The sequence below is a fragment of the Thrips palmi genome, unplaced genomic scaffold, assembly GCF_012932325.1.
Source record: "Thrips palmi isolate BJ-2018 unplaced genomic scaffold, TpBJ-2018v1 HiC_scaffold_12, whole genome shotgun sequence".
Classification (NCBI taxonomy): Eukaryota; Metazoa; Arthropoda; class Insecta; order Thysanoptera; family Thripidae; genus Thrips; species Thrips palmi.
In genome coordinates, this window is record NW_023144623.1 from 10,207,226 (window position 1) to 10,226,678 (window position 19,453).

At 62.8% G+C, this 19,453-nt stretch overlaps 1 protein-coding gene across 3 annotated transcripts in view; it reads left to right on the plus strand.

The window, feature by feature from the left end:
- LOC117640222 (carboxyl-terminal PDZ ligand of neuronal nitric oxide synthase protein) overlaps nucleotides 1-19,453 on the plus strand; it is an 84,899-nt gene that overhangs the window by 57,494 nt on the left and 7,952 nt on the right. For all 3 annotated transcript variants that reach the window (XM_034376547.1, XM_034376548.1, XM_034376549.1), the window contains exons 2-6: nucleotides 5,596-5,667; nucleotides 6,350-6,442; nucleotides 6,559-6,614; nucleotides 8,565-8,673; nucleotides 16,887-17,049. In XM_034376547.1, the coding sequence (XP_034232438.1) occupies nucleotides 5,596-5,667; nucleotides 6,350-6,442; nucleotides 6,559-6,614; nucleotides 8,565-8,673; nucleotides 16,887-17,049 (493 nt within the window). The remainder of the gene's footprint in view (nucleotides 1-5,595; nucleotides 5,668-6,349; nucleotides 6,443-6,558; nucleotides 6,615-8,564; nucleotides 8,674-16,886; nucleotides 17,050-19,453) is intronic.

The window sequence follows — 19,453 nt, forward strand, 5'->3', positions numbered from 1 at the left end:
AATCACGTTGATCCCCGCATCATGCCCGCCCGGGCACACTGCCCTGCCTTAATTTCAGTCATTTTTATGGTGAATCCGCTTCCATGATTTGTCTCTCTGAACGACGTTTTAAACTGACTCTTTGCTAAATGAAAAAGGAAAAAAAAACAAAAACAAAAAAAGCATCTGGCCTATGACACACGTGGCACGCTTTCGCCGACTCTACCCGCATACTACCCCGTATAAGGAAACCGAACGAGTATTGACTGAGAAATTTGAAAGGGAAAAGAAAAAAAATTGAACTCTACACCCCCTCCCCAGTCTTAATGGGGAGGCCTCCTGCTTTACTTCGGTGTTCGGGATGGGAACCGGTGCTATCAGGTACCTGGGGTTAATCCCGTCAGCGACTCTAAGCGTTCGCCGGGGGACCCAGTAGGACCCCAAAGCTCAGGCAGCTGGGTGAGAGCACCCAGTACGAAGCTCTTTGAGGGGCGGGACGTAGAGTGAGACGACAGAGAGACAGAGAGAGACTCAGACAGAGAAGAGGTTTGGTGGGAGCTTCTTGTTTTCGTAGGGTTGGTTGTGTACCCCATGGTACCCCCACTGTCCGGCGCTCCCGTACCGAACATACAGCGTTTTAGGCCAGCTTCAAAGGACTTATCATCGCCTCCCCGACGAGTCAAGGAGGCACCATCCGCAACCACACACCGGATGGTCTGGATTGATGGATCAAATACTCCATCGCTCCAGTGCCGAGGCCAACCCGCCGAAGCGGATTGCTTTTTAGACACCCACAGCGGAGTGGCCAGGTGAATGTGACTCTGACCACTACGCTATCACGCTTGTACGTCTGGCAGCGTGTTGGACGACGGGTTTGAGTTGCACTGGGAGGAAGGCGGTCGAAAAATGTAATGAAATGATGGGATTCGATCCCCGGACCCCGCCACCGGGATCACACGACTTTATGCTCTCGGCCACCACGGCCCGTGATGAGGGGACCGGCGTGAGGTGGGTTCTTGAAGCAACAGGACTCGACCGACCCGGTCAAAATTTCGCAAGAAGTTTGGGGGAGTCGAACCGCCGACCCTAGCATTGGGAACCGACGCCTCTACTCCCTGGACCACCACGTCCCATGCACGGAGGGGGCTCACGTTCACGGGTTTCAACCGCACTGGGTGAGGCAGTAAAATTAAATGGAAATATTTGTTAGGAGTCGAACCTCCGGCATGTGGGTCTGTTGCATACGACTCCGCTCGGATGGCCTCGAACCACCACCCTTCGGATAGTAAGTCGAAAAAACGTATGTGACGCTGGTATTCGAACGCCCGCCTGCGGTAACTCGATCCCACGTCTCTAACCTCTCGGCTATCACAGCAGTTGTGAAACACGACGGATCATCTGCTTTCATTAACGTTCGTTGAATGAGCTTTTTTTTTTTTTTTTTTTTTTAATTTTTTTTTCGCAGTGTGTCTGATTGTGGCGCTGCGCCGCCGGGCGGACAAGGCGGACTCGGTGACGGTGACAAAAGGCAGTGCGATGTTGAGTGTTCAGCACGGCGCTCCAAACTTCCTCTCATCCGCCCGCGGGGCCCGCGCCCGTCGTTTAGTTTCGAGTTGGGAAGCGAGAAGGCATCGCGAATCTGACAAGAAGGACGCCAACAAGAGTGCGTCTCTCTCATTTGTCTCGTGTTTGCAGCCGGGAGAGATATGCGCCCCGCGGACACCCGCACCCGCCCACTCGCCGACTGCCTCAGGCCCTCCACGTGCCTCGCGCCGTCTCTCTCGCACCCCCGCGAGTCCCCACGAGTCGTCACGAGTGCGAGAGAGACAGACGTCCTCAGCGTCCGCCACGATTTGCCTCTCCTCTGGCGGCGGTGGTTTTGACTCCGAATTGCCCCCCATCCCCTTCCCTCGCCGCGGAGACGCGGATCGTTCGCTTTTATCTCGTCCTGATTGGCGGGGGTAGCGTCTGCGGCACAGTGTAGTGACGTCACAAAGGCGGGTCGTAATTGTCTATTTTCTCCCTCCGAGTGATGAAAGCGGCGTCTCTTTTCTGCCCTCTTTTGCCGCCTTTGCCGCACCGCACGTAGATGTGGGCGAGGGTCTCCACTGTATCGGACCTGGGATACCTATCCTGCTTGCTGTGACACCAGTCAGCCTGTCGCGAGTGGCGTGGTCCGTAAACGGAGAACCTTGAGTCGACTCTCGTTTCCCCCTCGGGGTGCAAGAGTGTCTCACGTCAAAGACGTCGTCGTCAGACGTTGCTGATAATCGATTTGGAAGTATTCCCTGCCTCTAGAAATTCGCCCACCGTGATGTCATTAGCGGGCTGTCGAAGCACTGGGATTGCGCTACTGGGATACCAGGACGACTATTTCGCCTTCCAGACCGATCCGCTCCTGATTGGACAATGGGATCACCCCCTCCCCCTCCCCCCGAGTCAGCCGCTCGACCTCCGCATGCGTATCTCCATCCTGTGGGGCCTGTTCTGTCATTGATACAGTCGGAGGAAGAAAGAGGACTCCCCTTTTTTTCCCCAGCCGTTCCTCTTCGCTCCGCTCTCGCTCCGCTCTCGCTCCGCCTTCGCGTCAGGGACTTGGCTCTAATCTAGGGAGAGGTCCCGAGGGAGGCAGCAGCGGATCCGGCCAGCCATCCCGACCAATCCGACCCCTCGACAAGCCATGTGACGTGATTTCCGATTCAGGGAGCGGGACGGGGAGGGGCTGCGGCGGACGGACGGACGGACGGACAGACAGACGGTCCGTGGCGGAAAACTGGGACGCTATGCAGGAGCGGGCGATAGTCGCACGTCTTGTTTCGACGTGAGAGTGAGTGCGAGAGAGAGAGAGAGAGAGAGAGAGAGAGAGAGAGAGAGAGAGAGAGAGAGAGAGAGAGAGAGAGAGAGAGAGAGAGGGTGTGCCACCTGAGTGGTGACACAAGGTCCCCAGCAGCAGAGGCTAAGGAGGAGCCCCTTTCAAATGCAATTTACATCACTCACGACCCTTGTGGCCTGAGCGAGGGCCGGGGCACCCTAGAAGCCGTCACACTGGCGCAAGAACCGCCCCCGGGGGGCGGCGGGGGCGGCGGGGGCGGCGGGGGCGTGTTCAACTAGACTGCCTAACGGACCGTTTCGACGAGAAGCCACGAATGAAAGTCATGCAGGGCGAACTGGGGCAGCCGGGTGCACCCGCTTTCACACACACACGCACACACACAGTGCGAGATGGGCAGGAAGATATGCCGGGACCAAGTTTGCGTAAGCGGTTTTCGTCCAAACAAGCGGAGCAGCAACATGTGGCGCGCGCGGCGGCGGCCTGGCGTCGTGTTTTACTTGCATATTATTACATCAAGGGGCCACAGTGCCGACTGCTCTGGCGCGTGGTGGGGGAGGGGGTTGGCGTTCTGCGGTGTGCTCGTCGACGGCGACCTCCACCCCGCCCCGCCCCGCCATGCATGCCAGCAGGCACTCGGAATCTTAAGCACCCGGCGATATTTGAGTTTGAGCAACTTGGCGGCCTCGGTTCTTTCAAGTCGAGTCCTTCTCTCGGCTCCGCGGGGCTGCGCGGGGCTCCTCGCCGAAACCCTGGCTTGCCCTCCTCCCGCTGTGCCGTGCGGCTAGACTACTTTCGCCGTGTTGTTTTGCTGCAAGGTCCCGCCGGTCTGGTTGCGTGGTCGACGTGGACGGGACTGGACCGGTTAGGTCACGGCGTCCGCCGCGTCGCGTGTTACGTGAGTTGGTGGACACCCCTACGCCCCCTCGTTCCAGGCCGTTCCAGGCCGTTCCAGGCCGTTCCAGGCCGTTCCAGGCCGTTCCAGGCCGTTCCAGGCCGTTCCAGGCCGTTCCAGGCCGTTCCAGGCCGTTCCAGGAGCGGGCTTGCGGGCCCTGCAGGTGCTGCCCAGAACAGAGAGGCCGGCTCGGAAACAGCAGGAAGACATGAAAGCTCGTAGGCTTCTCATGCCTTTTTGATGAGGCCCCCCCCCCTTTCCCCCTTCGCTGGGACGGGACCGCACTTTGAATGCAGGGGCGCGGTTTCTTTAAATTTGCGGAATGAAGTGAAAGACGCTACTTACGGAGGCTAGCTTATGCTGGGCCCGACCCTCGACCCTCGGCCGGGCCGGGGGTCAAACTGGGGTCTCTCGCCTTAAAAAAAGGCGGAAAAAGAGCAAAATAAATGGGGTGTGCTTTGGGATTTGAACTCGGGCAGATTTGTCTGCCACGAAGCCCAGATGGCGTTTTCACAGTCGTGCATCTATGCGGCTGAGCAAGTTGAGTCGCTGGTTGCTTTTTCTTCGGACTTTTGCAACAAAAAAAAACCATAAAAATAAACGCTCTTGTATGATTTTTTTTTGCCGCCTTTTAGGCGCGAAGTAGCCTCATTTTTATGTGACCTTTGTCGGGCGCGCAGAGTGCCGGCACGTGCGGTGCCAAGCCACACCTCTTTGCCGAACTTTGCCGTACCGCTGAAAGCCGAAGGCGGCCGAAGGGGTGCCGACGCCCTGCCAGCACCGCCAGCCCCGCCAGCCGCGCTGATGGCCAAGTTGACGGCGGGGGACCGGGGGACCGGGGGACTACGGAATACGAGGTGGGACGCACCGCCGAGACAAAAGTTTTGCAATAAATTGAAATTGGCCCGGGGCGGGCGGGCCGGGCCGAGCATTTGTATTTGTTCAACAGAGACACGGGGACCGCTGCGCGCGGCGAGCGCTGCGAGGCGTGGTCGCGGCACGGCGGCGAGCTGGGCCAAGGGCTCGGCGGCTCGGCGCTCCTCTCCTCGCCGGGGGGCATCCATAAGTAACGAGATGGGGGAAGTCCCGGTGCGCGCCGTGTATTAGGCACAGAGCGCGCGGAGTGACGGGGTGCTCGCCGTTGACGCGCGGCCCCCAGCCCACTGTGTCTCTGTCACACTGGCGGGGCGCCGCGGGACGGCGCGACAGAGACGGAGGCGCGTCCTGGCGGAGCGGGCAGAAGCGGGCAGAAGCCGTGCGGTAATGCAATTACAGCACAGTCCGTCCGCGGACAAGGGGCTCATGGCGGCGCAGCGAGGGCGCCGTCGAGCACGGCGTGGAGCACGGCGTGGAGCACGGCGTGGAGGGCTCCGGGAAGTTGCGCCGCATCCGGATTTGTTTGAAGGTTGTTGCTGTATAGTCTGCACAGGTAGTGGCCTACCCGAGCCGGGCCGAGCCGCGCCGAGCCGCGCGAAGGCACCAGTTCCACCAGACTTGGCTCCAACTTAGTCATTGTGTAACGAGGTTGCCATGGCCGCGCCGGGCTCCGCCTAGCCCGCCACTCCAGTCCCTTGATGTACCGCCGGGCCGTGCAGGGTGCGCCGTGCCGCCGTGCCGCCGTGCGCGGACTCGCAAACCAGGTTAGGCTGCGCGAGCGCCGCGCTGTGCTCACCGAGTCGCCTCCGTGGCACCACACCCGGGAGTTGGCGGTCGCGCCACCGCCGTGGCTATCCAGTGTCCACTTCGAAGGCGCACTCCTTCCCCGCCTGGAGGCGCCTGTGCCGCGCACACACGGGCGTACTTGCTTTGTCGGGGAGGAACCCAGCGTCGGGTTTCTTCGGGTTCCTCCGCAACCCCAAATTAATTCTCCCTTTTTCTCCTCTGTTTGCAGTACATCGGCAGCATGGACGTGCCCAGGCCCTCCAGCCGCGTGGAGATCGTGGCCGCCATGCGGAGGATCCGGGTAAGTGGGGCGGTAATTAATTATTGGCTGTAATTTATCGGGATCCGTGGCGGGAAAACAAGAAAACGCGCCGCTCCCCCAATTAGATTGTCCCCTCCGGCCGGCCGCGTCGTGCGGCCGCTTTTGTCCGGGGAATTAAAAACCGGAGGATGGCCGCTGGAAGGGGAGTCGGCGTTCCATTCCGGGAGTCAGGTGGCTGCGGCTCTGAAGGGTGCCGGCACCCCTCAATACGCGTCTAGAAGTTTGACCGCCTCCACCGGTCTTCTGACCCACTGTGTAGCTGGGTCGGCTGGGGCGCCCCGCAGAGGCCCCGCAGAGGCCCCGCTGGGGTTCGTCTGGCCACGCGCCGCCGCCTCGCAGCCACACTCCATGGCTGGATGGATAATTATTATGTAATTAAATCAGAAGGCTGCCGACGCGGGGGGGGGGGGGCTGCCGGTGCGGCGGGTAAGTTTAGCGGATTAATTGATTTGTTCCGCGGTAACGGATACACTGCGTGGTCGCGCCCGGTTATTTTTAGCTTGTTTTTCAGCAGCCGTCCGAAAAAAAAAAACAAAGACAAAAAAAGAGCTTGAAAGTATTATAAAGGGGATACTGTCTTTCTTGTTTTTCTTTTTTTTTCTATTGTGTTGTGCCGATGTTGTTTTCACTGACCCATGTGTTTGCCCCGGGCCTGTTGCAGTACGAATTCAAATCGAAGGGAGTGAAGAAGAAAAAAGTGCTCCTGGAAGTCTCGGTGGACGGCGTGCGCGTGTCCCTGCGGAAGAAGAAGAAGGTGGGTGTCGCTGTTGTTGTTGTTGATGATGACGTTGGGCTTCTGCACGAACGGCGAAGACGTGAGACGAAAAAACAAACAAAATCAATAAAAACTGTTGTTGTTTTTTTCCGCAGAAGAAGCAGTGGATGGACGAGAACGGCCTGCTGCTGATGCACCACCCAATCTACAGGTCAGTATCTCCCCCCCCCTCCCCTCCCGGTCGTGCTGGGCCCTGCCCGGCCCTGCCCGGCCCTGCCGTCAAGTGGCGGCGCTCTGTTCGTTGCGTCGTTGTTGTGACGGCGCGCGGTTCATTCATGCCGCGAAAGGGCCCTTGATGCCTTTGACCCACCCGGCCCCACCCGGCCCGGAGCAGCCCCAAGCCAAGCGGGAAACTTTGTGTCGTGCGGTCCCCGGGGGACGGGGGCCCCCGGGGGGTCCGGGGGCGTGGGAGCGAGGTGGCGTGTGCGGATTTACACCGCCAAGTTGGGAAATAATGGCGGAATGGGTGTGCCAGTGTATTGATGGCTTTTGACAGTTTGGCCGCGCCGGGCCGCGCCGGGCTGCGCGATACAGAACGCACGGTGGGAACAGATGTGGCTTGCCTGGGGCTTGCGTGGGGCTTGCCCGCCGCCTGGAGGCCCTGGAGGCCCTGGAGGGGCTTGATGGCCTGGAGGTCACGGTCGTGGAGGGAGGCCCCCGGCCACGGCACCGCAAAAGCCAAGCCGAGACCGCGAAATATCCGCCGCCATTTCTCAGGCCGTGGAGCAGGCAATCCGGACACGCCCTCACCGTGTAAAGCTCCTCCTTTTTTCCGTCGGTGAGGCGGCGGGCGGGATTCGAACCGCGAACCGCCATGAAAGCGTAATGCGCGCGGAGGCCGTCGAGGCCCGCGGAGTGGCGGCCGCCGAAGTTAGGAAATTGGCGACCCAGGCCAAGACGGCAGTCGAAGGCAGTCGAAGGCAGCCGCGCGATGCCGTGTCATTTATTCATCCAGGTGTCGCTCTGTCTCTCTCGCACCCCGACGGCCCGACGGCACGCCCCACGAGTGCGAGAGAGACGGCGCGTTTGACGCGCAGCGCGGCGAGCGCCCGGCAGGTAGGCCGCGTCGCCGCGGAGCGCGCGCCGCCGCGCTGCGGGACGGCCTACCCCGCGCTCGTAAGGCGCTCCCCGCTGGCCGCAGCGTTATCTCTCGTCTCTCTCGCACCTGCACGCGGCGCCCAGGGCGCCCGCGAGAGCGAGAGAGACGGAGACACTCGCCGCGCTGACGGCCGTTTCGTGCCGAGGAGGCCGCAGAGTCCGTACTCCGGATGACGAGCCTGGCTGGCCTGGCCGGCCTGTCAGGCGGAGGACGTCCTGGGAAAATGGGCGGGCCGCCCTCGGAAAACACCATAAAGCGTCCACCGCGCACCGTGCAGTCGGCGAGGGACTCCAAGGGGAAGCGGACGTAAAAGTGTCTCTTTTCGCGTTTTTGTTTTACCCTTGTCGTTTTACAATGCCCGCTGCTGCCACACTGTAGCGCGCTGGACTTTGTCCGAATTTGCCCCACACGACCGACCGCTGCCGCGGCTGGAGTAGTCATCGTGGCCGTGCCTCTCAGAATGGACTCCCGCACTGTAGTTTATCGCATTGTGCGTGGCAGCAGTGCTACCAACGTTACTGCGTCGTTTTTATTTTTCGTTTTGCGTCTCTTTGCTTTTTTTTTGCGACGTGCCTCTCTGCTCTGCGGTCGTTTACCAGTGGCCCAGCAGTGTCCCTGCGAGGTACATTACCGACTGGCTGGCTGCCTGGCGGGCTGGCACGCTGGCTGGGTCCCTTGTGCGTCGCTCCCCCGAGTCCCCCAGCAGTTCCGATGCAAATGATCTTATCGAAAATGACATAACACGGCTAATGTCGATTTCGGGGCCCGTCCGGAGATTTACCGCGCCGGCGGCGGTGCCAAGAAATTGGCGAATCGGTCCGACGGACGACAGTGGCGGAGCCAACCGGAGAGATATGCAAATAGGTCGATTTATTTTTATTTTATTTTCGGCCGGGCGAAACGACGGCAACAGGGGGAAAGCTGAGCCAGGGCAACGCGAAAAAGAAGCGGCGCGCTCCACCAGAAGGCAGCACACTGTAACGACCCGTCTCTCTGTTGCAGAATATTCTACGTGTCCCACGACTCGCAGGACCTCAAGATCTTCAGCTACATCGCCCGGGACGGCGCCAGCAACGTGTTCCGCTGCAACGTGTTCAAGTCCAACAAAAAGGTGAGCGCGTCTCCCCGGGCCATTAGGACCGGCTAACGACCGACCGCCCGGACCCAAGGCAGCAGCCCGCCTCTCTTGACGGACTCGCCCGGGGCGAGCGAGGTGCTTACTGCATTGTTTACCGCTGGTTCGCGGGCATTACCGACCGGCTGATAGATGGACTCGGGCTGACCCAGTGGCCGGAGACGCGAACGCCGAGGAGGCCGACGAGGGGCTTTCAAGGCGCCTCACAGTGGGCCCCGCTCTGTCCCTCCCCCGCCCCTGCGGCGATACTCCCCGCGCCAGGCGCCGCCCCGCGCGCGGGGTAGCGCCGCGTAGCGCCGCGTGTGGTTGCGGTGTACCGGTCGTGCCGCCAGGGGGCGCCAGCGGCCCGTCGTGTCGCCACGCACGCGGCCACGCACGCGGCGCAGTGCTCACGCGCGAACCAGGAAGCAGCACGCCGACGACACCCCGACGCACGCGCGTGCGTGTGACCGACAGGCACGGCTCTGGCCTACGCAAACTTCGCGCCCCACAGCCCTCTCGCCCACTCCGACCACTCGCTGTCGAAACACAACGAACACAACCCGCACGACTCGATGTGTGTTGGTGACACGCTGTCAGATCACGCGCGGGTTGAGACACCTGTCAAAGGAACGTTTCGCCAAAGAAACATTGCAGTGTGCTCGGCCGGGAAAAAGTGTCACAGCGGGTGGGTTTTGAACCGCCAACCCCGCTATTGGAAGGCAGGTGCACGAGTTCACTCGGACACCCGGAACCGAAACAGCTTCCGCGGTAAACGGAAGGACCGTGGTTCGAGTCCCGGTCGAGGCTGCACTTTTATGTGCGCTCTCCTCGCGTACTCGGACGCGCCGTTGCCACCCTTGACCTCCGCGACCCCGTGCAGCGCGGCGGGCGTGCATGGCGTCGCGCCGTCGCCACGCGCTGGCCGCCAAGAAGCCCCCTCTCGGCCTCCACAGGTATCGAGACGGTTTAATTGCGAGTCGACTGACTGGGGCAGGTGCGCGCAAGGCCGACTTGCTGCCTTTTTTCTGCCGTCTCTCTCGCACTCGCGGCGGCGCGGCCGGGGCAGGGCGGCCGGGTTGAGGGTCGTAGTCAATATAAACCCGCGGCCGACGGGGCAGCGGGCCGGCGGGCCGGTGCATTCAGGCCGTTGAGGCTGAACTGCCGGTGGCAGTGCTCGCCCAGTATTTATATCGACAAGGGTGGCGGGCGGGGCGGCGGGCTATTCTCGGGGTGCCGCCTTGTGTTCTTGTTCCCCGGACAGACGGACGGACAGACAGACGGACAGAAGGACGGACAGCCCTGTCTGTTCTGGCCGCGCTTCTTGTTATGACGCCGTAGTGGCGTGGTGGCTGTGTCGCTGCGTGAGAGAGAGAGAGAAAGAAAGAAAGAGGTGACGTCACGGTCTGTCCGCTTTGAGGCGCATCCAGGGGCTGAGACGGGCCCGGGCCTGTCGGTAGTGCGGCACGCGGCCACACAGTGCCACGCGGCCACCACACTTACAGCGGTGTTTGGCGCGTGGGGCCGTGATACACACACACACACACACACACACAGCCTTTGCCATGCTATGTACTTCTAGTGTAGGAGAGCCCCTCTCGCATGCACGCTTGAATGAGTCGCGACACACACACACAGGCACACACGACAAATTAAGCTGTTTGGGAGGGTGCAGCATCACATGCTTGCAAGCGTGTGTGTATGAGTCTGTGTGTGTGAACGGCCTGCTTGGCCACCCGCTCGTAATGCTTTAAGAATTCGAAGCTCCTCTTTTTTGGCTTGCGTGCGAGGATGGGGCAGTGGATTTTTTTGTTTTCGGGGTGGGGGGAATAAAATGGCACCGTGAGTGTGTGTTGCGCATCACCCGTTTCTCAGATTTACTGCCAACTTGCATATCTCGGTGGGACTGGGCGTGGCGCGGCTCGGCTGCCAAACCCTCGGAGGTGAGGGTCTCAGAGTCTCGGCCGCTCGCGGTGAAATATATGGCGCGCTCTTGCTGTTGTTGCTGCTCGCTCGCGACAGTAGTATAGTATCGCCTTGTTGTTTTGTTGTTGTTTTTTCTTTCTTTTTTTCTCAACTGTCCAAGGGCGTTGCGTGCGATTAGAGTGTGTGTCTGGGATTCGTGCTTCCCGGTGTGTTTGTGTACTACGGCGTCGGCCCCACCCCGCCCCCGCCCCGCCCGGCCCTCAAACGAGTCTAGTTTTTACGATTCTGACGATGACGAGGCTGGGAGAGCCCTCGCTCCCGCTCGGCCGCCTTCAAAGATCAAATGGATCATCTGACGCGTTTACGAGGCCGGCTAAGTCAAGAGCGAGGAGATTACGGCGGCGGGGCGCGGCCCCAAGGTGCCGACGGCAAGGTGCACGACGGGGAGGTCTCGAAGGGCGCGACCCTGGCCGACCAGTTAAGCCAGCGGTGGCGGAGAAGAGGCACCACTTTGTTGACATCCCCTCTACACAAAAAAAAATATCACTTTCGAAAATAACGGTTTCAGATACGATCGCACCTGGCGGGATTCGAACCTTGCACTTCACACTTTAGAAGTTGTCACTCTAACCATTGCGCTACAGCCGCGGTGCTTATCGGATGGGGTCGATATCTGGCCAATATCTCCGAGCGCGCGGCGCTATCTGCTCGCCCTGCCGGGGCCGCAACGCCCCGCAACGCGCTGCCCCGCAGCTCGACGATGACGTCCACGGCGATGTGCTTCATGCCGTGCTCTGGCGCGGGCCGGCCGGTCCGACGACTCAAGCGGCCATCCTAGTGCAAGATGGCCGGATATGAGACGCCTGGCGCGGCACGGCCAGGCACGGCCCGTGCGTGCGAGAGAGAGGGAGAGAGCGGCCGTGTGTGTGTGTGTGTGTGTGTGCAAGTGCGCGCGCCTGGCCAATGTTCTAGGAACCACACATCCCAGATCCCACCGCGGCCGCCTCGGCCCGCCTTGGCCTTACACTCGCCGCCCCGCGCTTCCGCGGAAAACTTGCATCCCTGCCGGGACAGTACCGTCGCTCTGTCTGCTCTGTCTCTCTCGCGCCCTTACGCCGCGCCCCATGAGTGCGAGCGAGACAGAGCGACGACGGACGCGCCGTTGTTGGGAACCAACCTGCAGCAAAAGGGGGTGCGTCCGTGACGTGGGCAGAACACCTTGGCCGCCTCAAAGTGGGCCTCGTTGAGTGAGGCGGCCCGGGGCGGCGCGGGGAGGGCGCCCTCCCCACCACTCCACCCGCGGCCTCCAGGGGCGTAAAAATCTGTCGTCGCGTGGACCTGACTCGGCGCTGCTCGTCGACATGTAGTGCCAGAGCCGTGCCGGGGAGCGGGCTAAAGGCGGACGCAAGGTATCTCTGCGGCCCGCTCGGCCTGGTCGGCGTGCTCGGGGCTTGGCAGGGCGACGACCTGGTCTGGTGGTCGCGGTGTTTCGGTCTGTCGCTGCGGCAAAGACAACGGAGAGAGTCTCGGACAAAGAGGCTGCCTCTGCACATTACGTGAGAGTGGTGTGTGGCTGCTCGATTGCAATTATGTCATCACCATTGTGTAATTCCCTAGAAATAGTCCGTGTTTTTTGGTTCGAGTCATTCCTTTCCCACACTTGACGACAAATTCAAAGCGAAGTTTCCGTACAAGAAGGTCATTTGCTGTCACGCCCAGGCAATGAGGACGGACCTTTGATGGAGATGTCATCAATCCGTGATAAATTTGTCAACGTTTAAAAGTGTTGCTGTCATAATGTGACAACAAAATTTTAGAGTGTGACTGCGGGGCTGCATCGGTCGGGCTGCCCCTGCGGGTTTGGCCGCGCCAGACTGTGCTGGCTGCGCTTTGGCTGCGCTCGGCGCTTCGCGTATGAAGACGCGGCCGAGGTGTGACAGGGCGCGGCGCGAGGCGCGAGGCGCGGGCTGCGCGGCGTTGGCTGCCTGCCTGGCCGCCTGGCTGCCTGCCTGGCCGCGGCAATGGGCCCCGCCGGCCCGGCCTACCAGTGTAGCGCGGCACGCCGACCCGAACGGCCAGATCAAGCGTCGAGCGTGTGTGTGCGTGCGTGCATGTGTGTCCGCGTCGGGCCGTCGTGACGCCGTCGTCGCGGAGCAACAAGTGCTGGGCGCTGTGGCGGGCGGGACCAGCAGCAGGACGGTCGCCAGGGCCTTGTCCAGGGCCTTGTCCAGGGCCTTGTCCAGCACAGCGGCGCCATGAAGACTGCCGGCCAGCGCTCCTGAGGATGCACGCGGGGATGTGAGCCCGTTGACGGCGAGCTTGGCGGCGCCCTGGTCGCGGTGGAGAGCGTGGGGGTGGTGCCCGGACCGGCCGGGGGCGGCGTGCCGGGGGCCGCGTCGTACGGCCATGCCCTGCTGAAGACAACGGCAGCCCGCCTGCTCGGCCTCGGCCTGGGCCTGGGCCCCCTGGCTGCGCGCGCGCCGCCCCTGCCGCCCCTGCCGCCCCCCATGCTGCGGCCGGCGTCCCTGGGCGAGCCTGCGGGTCCTGCCCTGGGCATGGGGGCCCTGGGGGCGGCCCCCGGGGGCGAAGAGCCGCCCCCGACGCCGACGGACCGGCCGCGGAAGAAGCTGTCGTTCCGGGAGCCCGAGATCATGGGCTACTACATGCAGATGAAGCAGGGCGTCACGTCCAGGCTGTCCCGCCGCGGCAAGAACCGCAGCAGCAAGAGCGCCGCGGACTCCGACAAGGCCGGGGGCGGCGCGGCGCCCGGGGGCGGCGGCAGCAGTGGCGGCGGCACGCCGTCCGCCTCCAGCTCCAGCTCGTGCGTCTCCGGTGGCGACCACCGCGCCACCAACGGCGCGCCCGGTGGGGGCGGCGCCGCGGGGGCGGGCGGCGGCGGGGGCGGCGACGACCGCGACGTCGAGGAGGACTGCCGCAGCATCCGCCTCAGCAGCAGCATGGAGGACCTGGAGCTCGAGGTAGGGTGGGACCCGCCGCGTCCTTCCACCACCGCGATGACGCTTGCCGCCACAAAGGCCGCCCAGAATGAGGTTATGTTGTGCTTTCGGGCGCCAGGGCGGCACCGCGGCAGCGCGCCCAGATGTGTCGAAGGCTGGGCTGTCTGGCTGCGCGACAATGGGACGCGTTCTCTGTCTTTATCTTTGAGGCCGTCGCGCCGCTGACGGGCAGCCTTCAGCCTGCGCCGCCGCGCCGCGGCCCGTCCGCAGGTATGAGAAATCGGGTCATGCGGCGCCACTAGTACACTGGTGCGCACTGGTGCCTGCCGAGACGGTACTTGCCGTTTTACTGCAGGGAGCCTCGAGGACTCGTCGAGGACGCCCACGGCCTGCGACTCCGCGACAAATTATTGCACTGTAAAATCAGCAACCGGTCGCGCCGTTGGACCCCCGCCCCGTGCAGGACGGGGACGCCCTGTGAGTGAGAGAGAGAGGCATCGCGGAATCGCCGCTAATGGCCAGCCCTCCTTGTTGATGTCTGGATCGGCCGACTGCCGAGTGGCCGTCCTGTCCGAGTGCGCGCTGCGGGCGGGGCGGGGCGGGGTGGTCAGCCGGCCGATGCCTAAAGCCTAAAACTGGCCGCGGCGGTGGCGGTGCAGTACCACTGTTTGTAACGCGGCTAAAATCGTCCGGTTTATTTGTGCGTAACCGCGTGTGCGTGAGCCTCTTCCCTCCCCCTCCCCCCTGCCAACCATCTGCAGATGCACCGTCTGGCTGCCCGGCCGGCCCGGCCGTGGATCGGGGGCGGCGCGAGAATAGGCGAGCCGGGCCGGCCGGGTGGGCTGTGCCGGCTGTGCCGGGCTGTGCCGGGCTGTGCGGCTGTGGCCCCGTCCTGCGAGCAGTGTCCGGCCGCGTCGTTGGCCGCGGATGACCCCCAGACACTTCGCCCTGCGAATAGTGTCCAGACGACCCACGACGGCGACCTGGTGGTCTGCCTAGCCCTATTGTCGTGTTCTTATCCGCAACCAACCGCCGTTGGATTAGAGCGCTGCGGGTCGAGCAGGTCTAGCGCGAGTCGAGCCGCTTGAACCGCACCACCGGATCTAAAGTAGTGGCACCGCTGCTTCCTGAGTCATGTTCGCGGCCGTCTCCACTAAATCGAGTGTAAGTGTATCGCGGCCTTGCCCGGTCGTTAGGGGGCTGCCCGGCCTGCCTCTCCGCACCCATGACCTGCGCTGGCTCACACGCCGCGGCGGCCGCGGCGGCCACGCCCCCGCTGGGGCCGCTGGCATGTTTGTTTGCTGGTCCGCCGCACCGCGCCGCACCGCGCCGCCGCGCCCGCGAAGTGGCGGTCGAGTCAAGCGTGATAACGCCCTGATGGCGCTCATCCCCTGCAGCCAGGCGGACAGCCAGCCCAGCGGGCAGCCGAGCGGGCAGCCCAGCACGCCGACCATTCATCAAACTTATCGATGGAATCCATCACGGACCAACGAGCCGCCGGCCTGCCAGCGCGTCTGGCGTGCGTGTCTGCGAGTGTGCTGGTGCGTGCGGTGTGCGTGTCTCTGTCTGGGCCGTTGGAAACAAGTTCGGGCAGCACCCCCCCCTCCCCCTCCCCCTCCCCCTCCCCGGCCGCCGCCGTCCTTGCCGCAAGGCGTTGTCGCACACTTAGTGGTTATTGAAGTCAAGGTTCGCGGCGAGGGGTCTCCGACTCGTCGTACGTGCGCGCGTGCCTGTGTGAGGGCGTGTGTGTGTGTGAGTGTTTGCGCGTGACTGAAAAGAAAAATCCTTGTGCCAAGGTTTCGCTGTTTGCGCGTGCATGACAACTCGTCGCTGCCGCGCTCCGCGCACGGGTGGAGGGCGCTAGCGAGAGACTCGAACGAAATCGCCACCACGCCACTGCTACCCGCTGCAGGCTGGAGAGTCGTACAGGAACGACATCAGCTCAAAGCGCGTCTAGAGTTTTGACCGCCTCCACCGGTGTTCTGGCCCACTGTGCGTGCTCGGCCTGCTCGGCCTGCTCGGCGACGCGCACGCGGTTGGAGGTAAACACGCGGCTGGCGGCGGGATCGCCGCGGCTGATTTACTCCCGGCCTCCTTTGTGTGCGGGGGGAAGGGGTGCGCGATGATGGGTGGGGGCGCGGCGCCGCGAGGGAGAGTTGTGGCCGCCGTGCCGAACCACCACTCACCCGCCGTCACATTTGAAGCGGCGAAGCGCTCGGCGGGGCGGCGCGGCGCGGCGCGGGGAGGAGCCGATTTGTATCCGCCTGGCTGCCAGCTTGACGGGGCGGCGGGGACGCACAGTGGGCCAGAAGACTGGCGAAGGCGGTCCAAATCCCGGACGCGTTTTGAGCTCCAGAGTCGCTAAATGGGACTCGAACCGACCGTGTGACCCCACCAATGGATTGCTCTCCGAACGAGGAATCCTTTGGTGGGGTCACACGTGTAGTTTGAGTCCTGTTTAGCGGACTCTGGAACTCAAAACGCGTCTAGAGTTTTTGCCGCCTGCACCGGCCCACTGTGGGGCGGCCCGCGGAGCCTGCAGGTACGCGTCGTCCCGGAACGCCCGACGACGGCGGGGTAGGCAGCACGCCGTGCTCGTGCGCCGCGGGGCTGCCTACCCCCACCCCTTGCCTCGCCGACCATCGCGGACCGGCTTGTGGCGAGCCAAGTGGCGAATCAAGGCGAACACATGCGGCCACTGGTCCGGAGAGAGAGAGGCCGAGACGCCCTTCGCCAGCTGCAAGTCGTTGGCACAATGGCCGTGTGGGAGCTTCAACCTCCTCTAGAATCCAAGAAGAGGCATCGCAGAAGTCAAACACGCCACAAGCACCAAAAGTTCAAAATACAAAGGCCAGCTGTTGCGGGAGTCGAACCTCGTTCTTCCGGTTTGCCGGTCGACGCCTCTACGCTCTCAGCCACGGTGGCGCTCTCTCCCGCTGGCTCCCTGTCTCCGGCTGGACAGCCTCAAGGCTCAAGGTCGCGCGCGCCGCCGGCGTGGAGGTGTCAGCGGGGAGGTGCAGAGGCCAAACGGTAGTCCGATCCGCGGCGGCGCGGCTTGCCGGTTTATTTTTACCGCGGCGCGTGTTTTCTTTGTGTCGCGGAGGAGGGCCAATGAAATGGCGCGAGATTCGGAAGGCGAGATTGGGGCAGACGGGACCGAGGCAATTACGCCAGGTGGACAGCGTGACCCTCACCTTGCCAGCAACAAAAACTAAAACGAAAAAAAAAAAATTGACCGACCGCGTGTCGACCACAGACCTTCCCGGTCCAAGTTCCGGTACCCTGTCCATGCGGCTACGGAGGCTGACGTGCGGTTGATTGTTGCAGAACCAGGCGATGCGGGTGGTGCGGACGGTGGGGCAGGCCTTCGAGGTGTGCCACAAGCTGTCCATCGGGCCGGGCAGCCCCACGCGGGACCGCGACCACCAGGACCACGACGACCACAGCGAGCGGGACTCGGAGGGCGCCTCGGACAAGACGACCAGGAAAGGTGAGTCCAACAACAACAACTAAAAAATGGCTTTCCGACGAACGTGTCGGTGGGCATTTCGGTGGCGGCGGCAACGCGCGCCTTGGCTGGCTCGGACTCCGCTGACGTCACCAGAACAAAGAGCAGCGCGGGCAGCGCAGCGGAGCGAGAGAGAAACAAAGCTGCCGTCGACGTCTGTCTCTTTCCCACTGACGTCAACGGGCTCTGTCTGCGCGCGCGGCGCGCGTGTGTGGTGGTGTGTTGGTGTAATAAAAGTCGTTCGGCTTAGTGGTCGCTGCCGCGTAAGGACCCTCTACTACCTTTTTTTTGGGGGGGGAGTGTTTTGGAGGCAGGGGGTGCGCAGTACACTATCAAGTTAAGTCAGTGCACGCTCTTCGGACAATTGAAGTCCACTTTTAGAATTCGTAATCGATGGACGTTGTGACGTTCACGCACTCCTGCTGCACCAGTCTTAATTACAGTCCGTAGTCTTGGAAAGGGAAAAGTTGAGTCGCTTGGCGCTTGGTGGAATTGCAGGGGCCGGTGGAGTCGGGCGGCGCGCGGCGCTGCAAGGTATTCCTCACGCGGCCGGCGTGCGGTCCGTGCGGTCGGCGCTAGGACCGCTGCCAACGACTGTGACTCGCAGAGTGGAGCGGCGGAGCGGCGTGGAGGGGACAGGCGGCACGGGGATGAAATATCGTTCCGCGGAGAGTACGTTAAAGGCGCGGACGGCGTACTCGCCGACAGCAGGGAAAGCCCCGACAGCCCGACACACTGCCTTGTTCCGAGTCCCGCTAAAAGAAAAGAGCGCACTTGAGTCCAGCGGCACAGGGCCGCACTGGGCTGCCGCCGTGCGCCTGCGGAACGCAGTGTAGGCAACGTGCGGCGCGCCGGCGTGGCCGCGTTGCCTACTGCGACGGCGTGCTGCCTGGCGCTTGCCTGTCTGTCTGTCTGCCTGGCTGGCGCCTGTCTGCCTGTCTGTCTGTCTGTCTTTCCGTCTACCTGCCTCCCCGCCTGGCGGCTCCGACTACAAAGTCTCGGCAAAGAGGGATGGGGCCCAGGGGGCGATTTGGCGCGGACGTCCCCATTGTCAGCGGCCAGTCCGCGTCTTGGGAACGGCACGGACTTTGAAGGCTCGGGGGGAGTAATGAGCGAGCCGTAGCCTCGCTCCGTCTCTCTCGCACTCGCGGCCCTCGCGGGGCGCGCCGAAGGAGTGCGAGAGAGACAGACTGCAGCAGACGGTCCGGCCGGCCGCACTTGGCGCCGCAAAGTTTCCCTTATAATTACTGACTGAGACTCTGTCTCCCTCGCGCCTCTGCCAGAAGCCCAGTGCGTGCGAGAGAGACAGACCAGCCGGCAGTCTTGCCGCGGCGCGCGTTTTCAGTTTTTGTCGGTCTTTCCGTTCTCCCTCTTTCTCCCAGACCGTTGCCACTGAGGCGTGCGATGGCCATTACCGTTTGAGTGTCGTCGGCGCGCTTCGGCCAAGCTTGAGCTCTCTAGATCCGAGGATCCGAGCGCCCCGCCCGCTGCCTCTCCGCCCCGCGTGGTGCAGGTGTAAGCGCAGCGCTGCCAACATGACGGCCAAACAAATAAATTTGGTGCACGCCGCTGCCGCGGCCGGCGGGGCGGCGAGGTGGGCGTGGAGTGCGCGCGTCACAGTGGTGGCGCTGCGCTGCGCTGCGCTGGGCTGCGTGTTGGCCCTGGCCAAGACCGTCGGCGTCGTGGCCGCGCCCGGCCGCGCGGATTATAATAACGCTGGCCAGGCTGTCGGCCCGTCGCTTGGTCGCCTCGTGATGCCGACTAAGTAGCTTGTGATTTAGTGCTACACCGGCGGCGTGGAAATGGCTCGATTTGTCGGCCAGCCTACATGGCCAGTTGGCACAAAAAAAAAAGAAGAAGCTTGGAAGTCATTGGCCTTGGTTTGTTTGCCCGACGCGGTTTTACGGGCCTGGCGGCCTGGCGGCCTGGTGCGGGGCTTACAGTGTCCCGTCTTCCTTTCTCCCTCGCGACGGCCACGTCACGTCGTCGGCGTCGTCGGGTTGCCCTTGCGGCCGAGGCGTCTGCGGCTCGTCTCGCGCCGTCTGCTGGCCGAGCCTTGGACAGAACGACAAAACACCGGCCTAGGTTTAATATCAAGTGTTGGCAGCCCTGGCCGGCGCGGCGCGGCTAGCCCTGCGCGTGTCACGGCTGTCATGTGACGGCCCGTGACGTCGTCGGGGTGACGTTATTCTCGTGTCTGCGCGGAGAGGGGAGGGGGGGGGCGTTGCAGTGCGCGCTGCCGGGCTGCGCATCACCCTTTGTATGAGTCTTGGCGTGGCGACGTCGCAATTTTTTTGTTGGTGGCGTGGCCGTCTTGCATGCTGGCGCCGCCGGGGACGGCACGAGTTTCGAAACGTTTCTATCGGGATTGCGAAAGAGTGTGGCT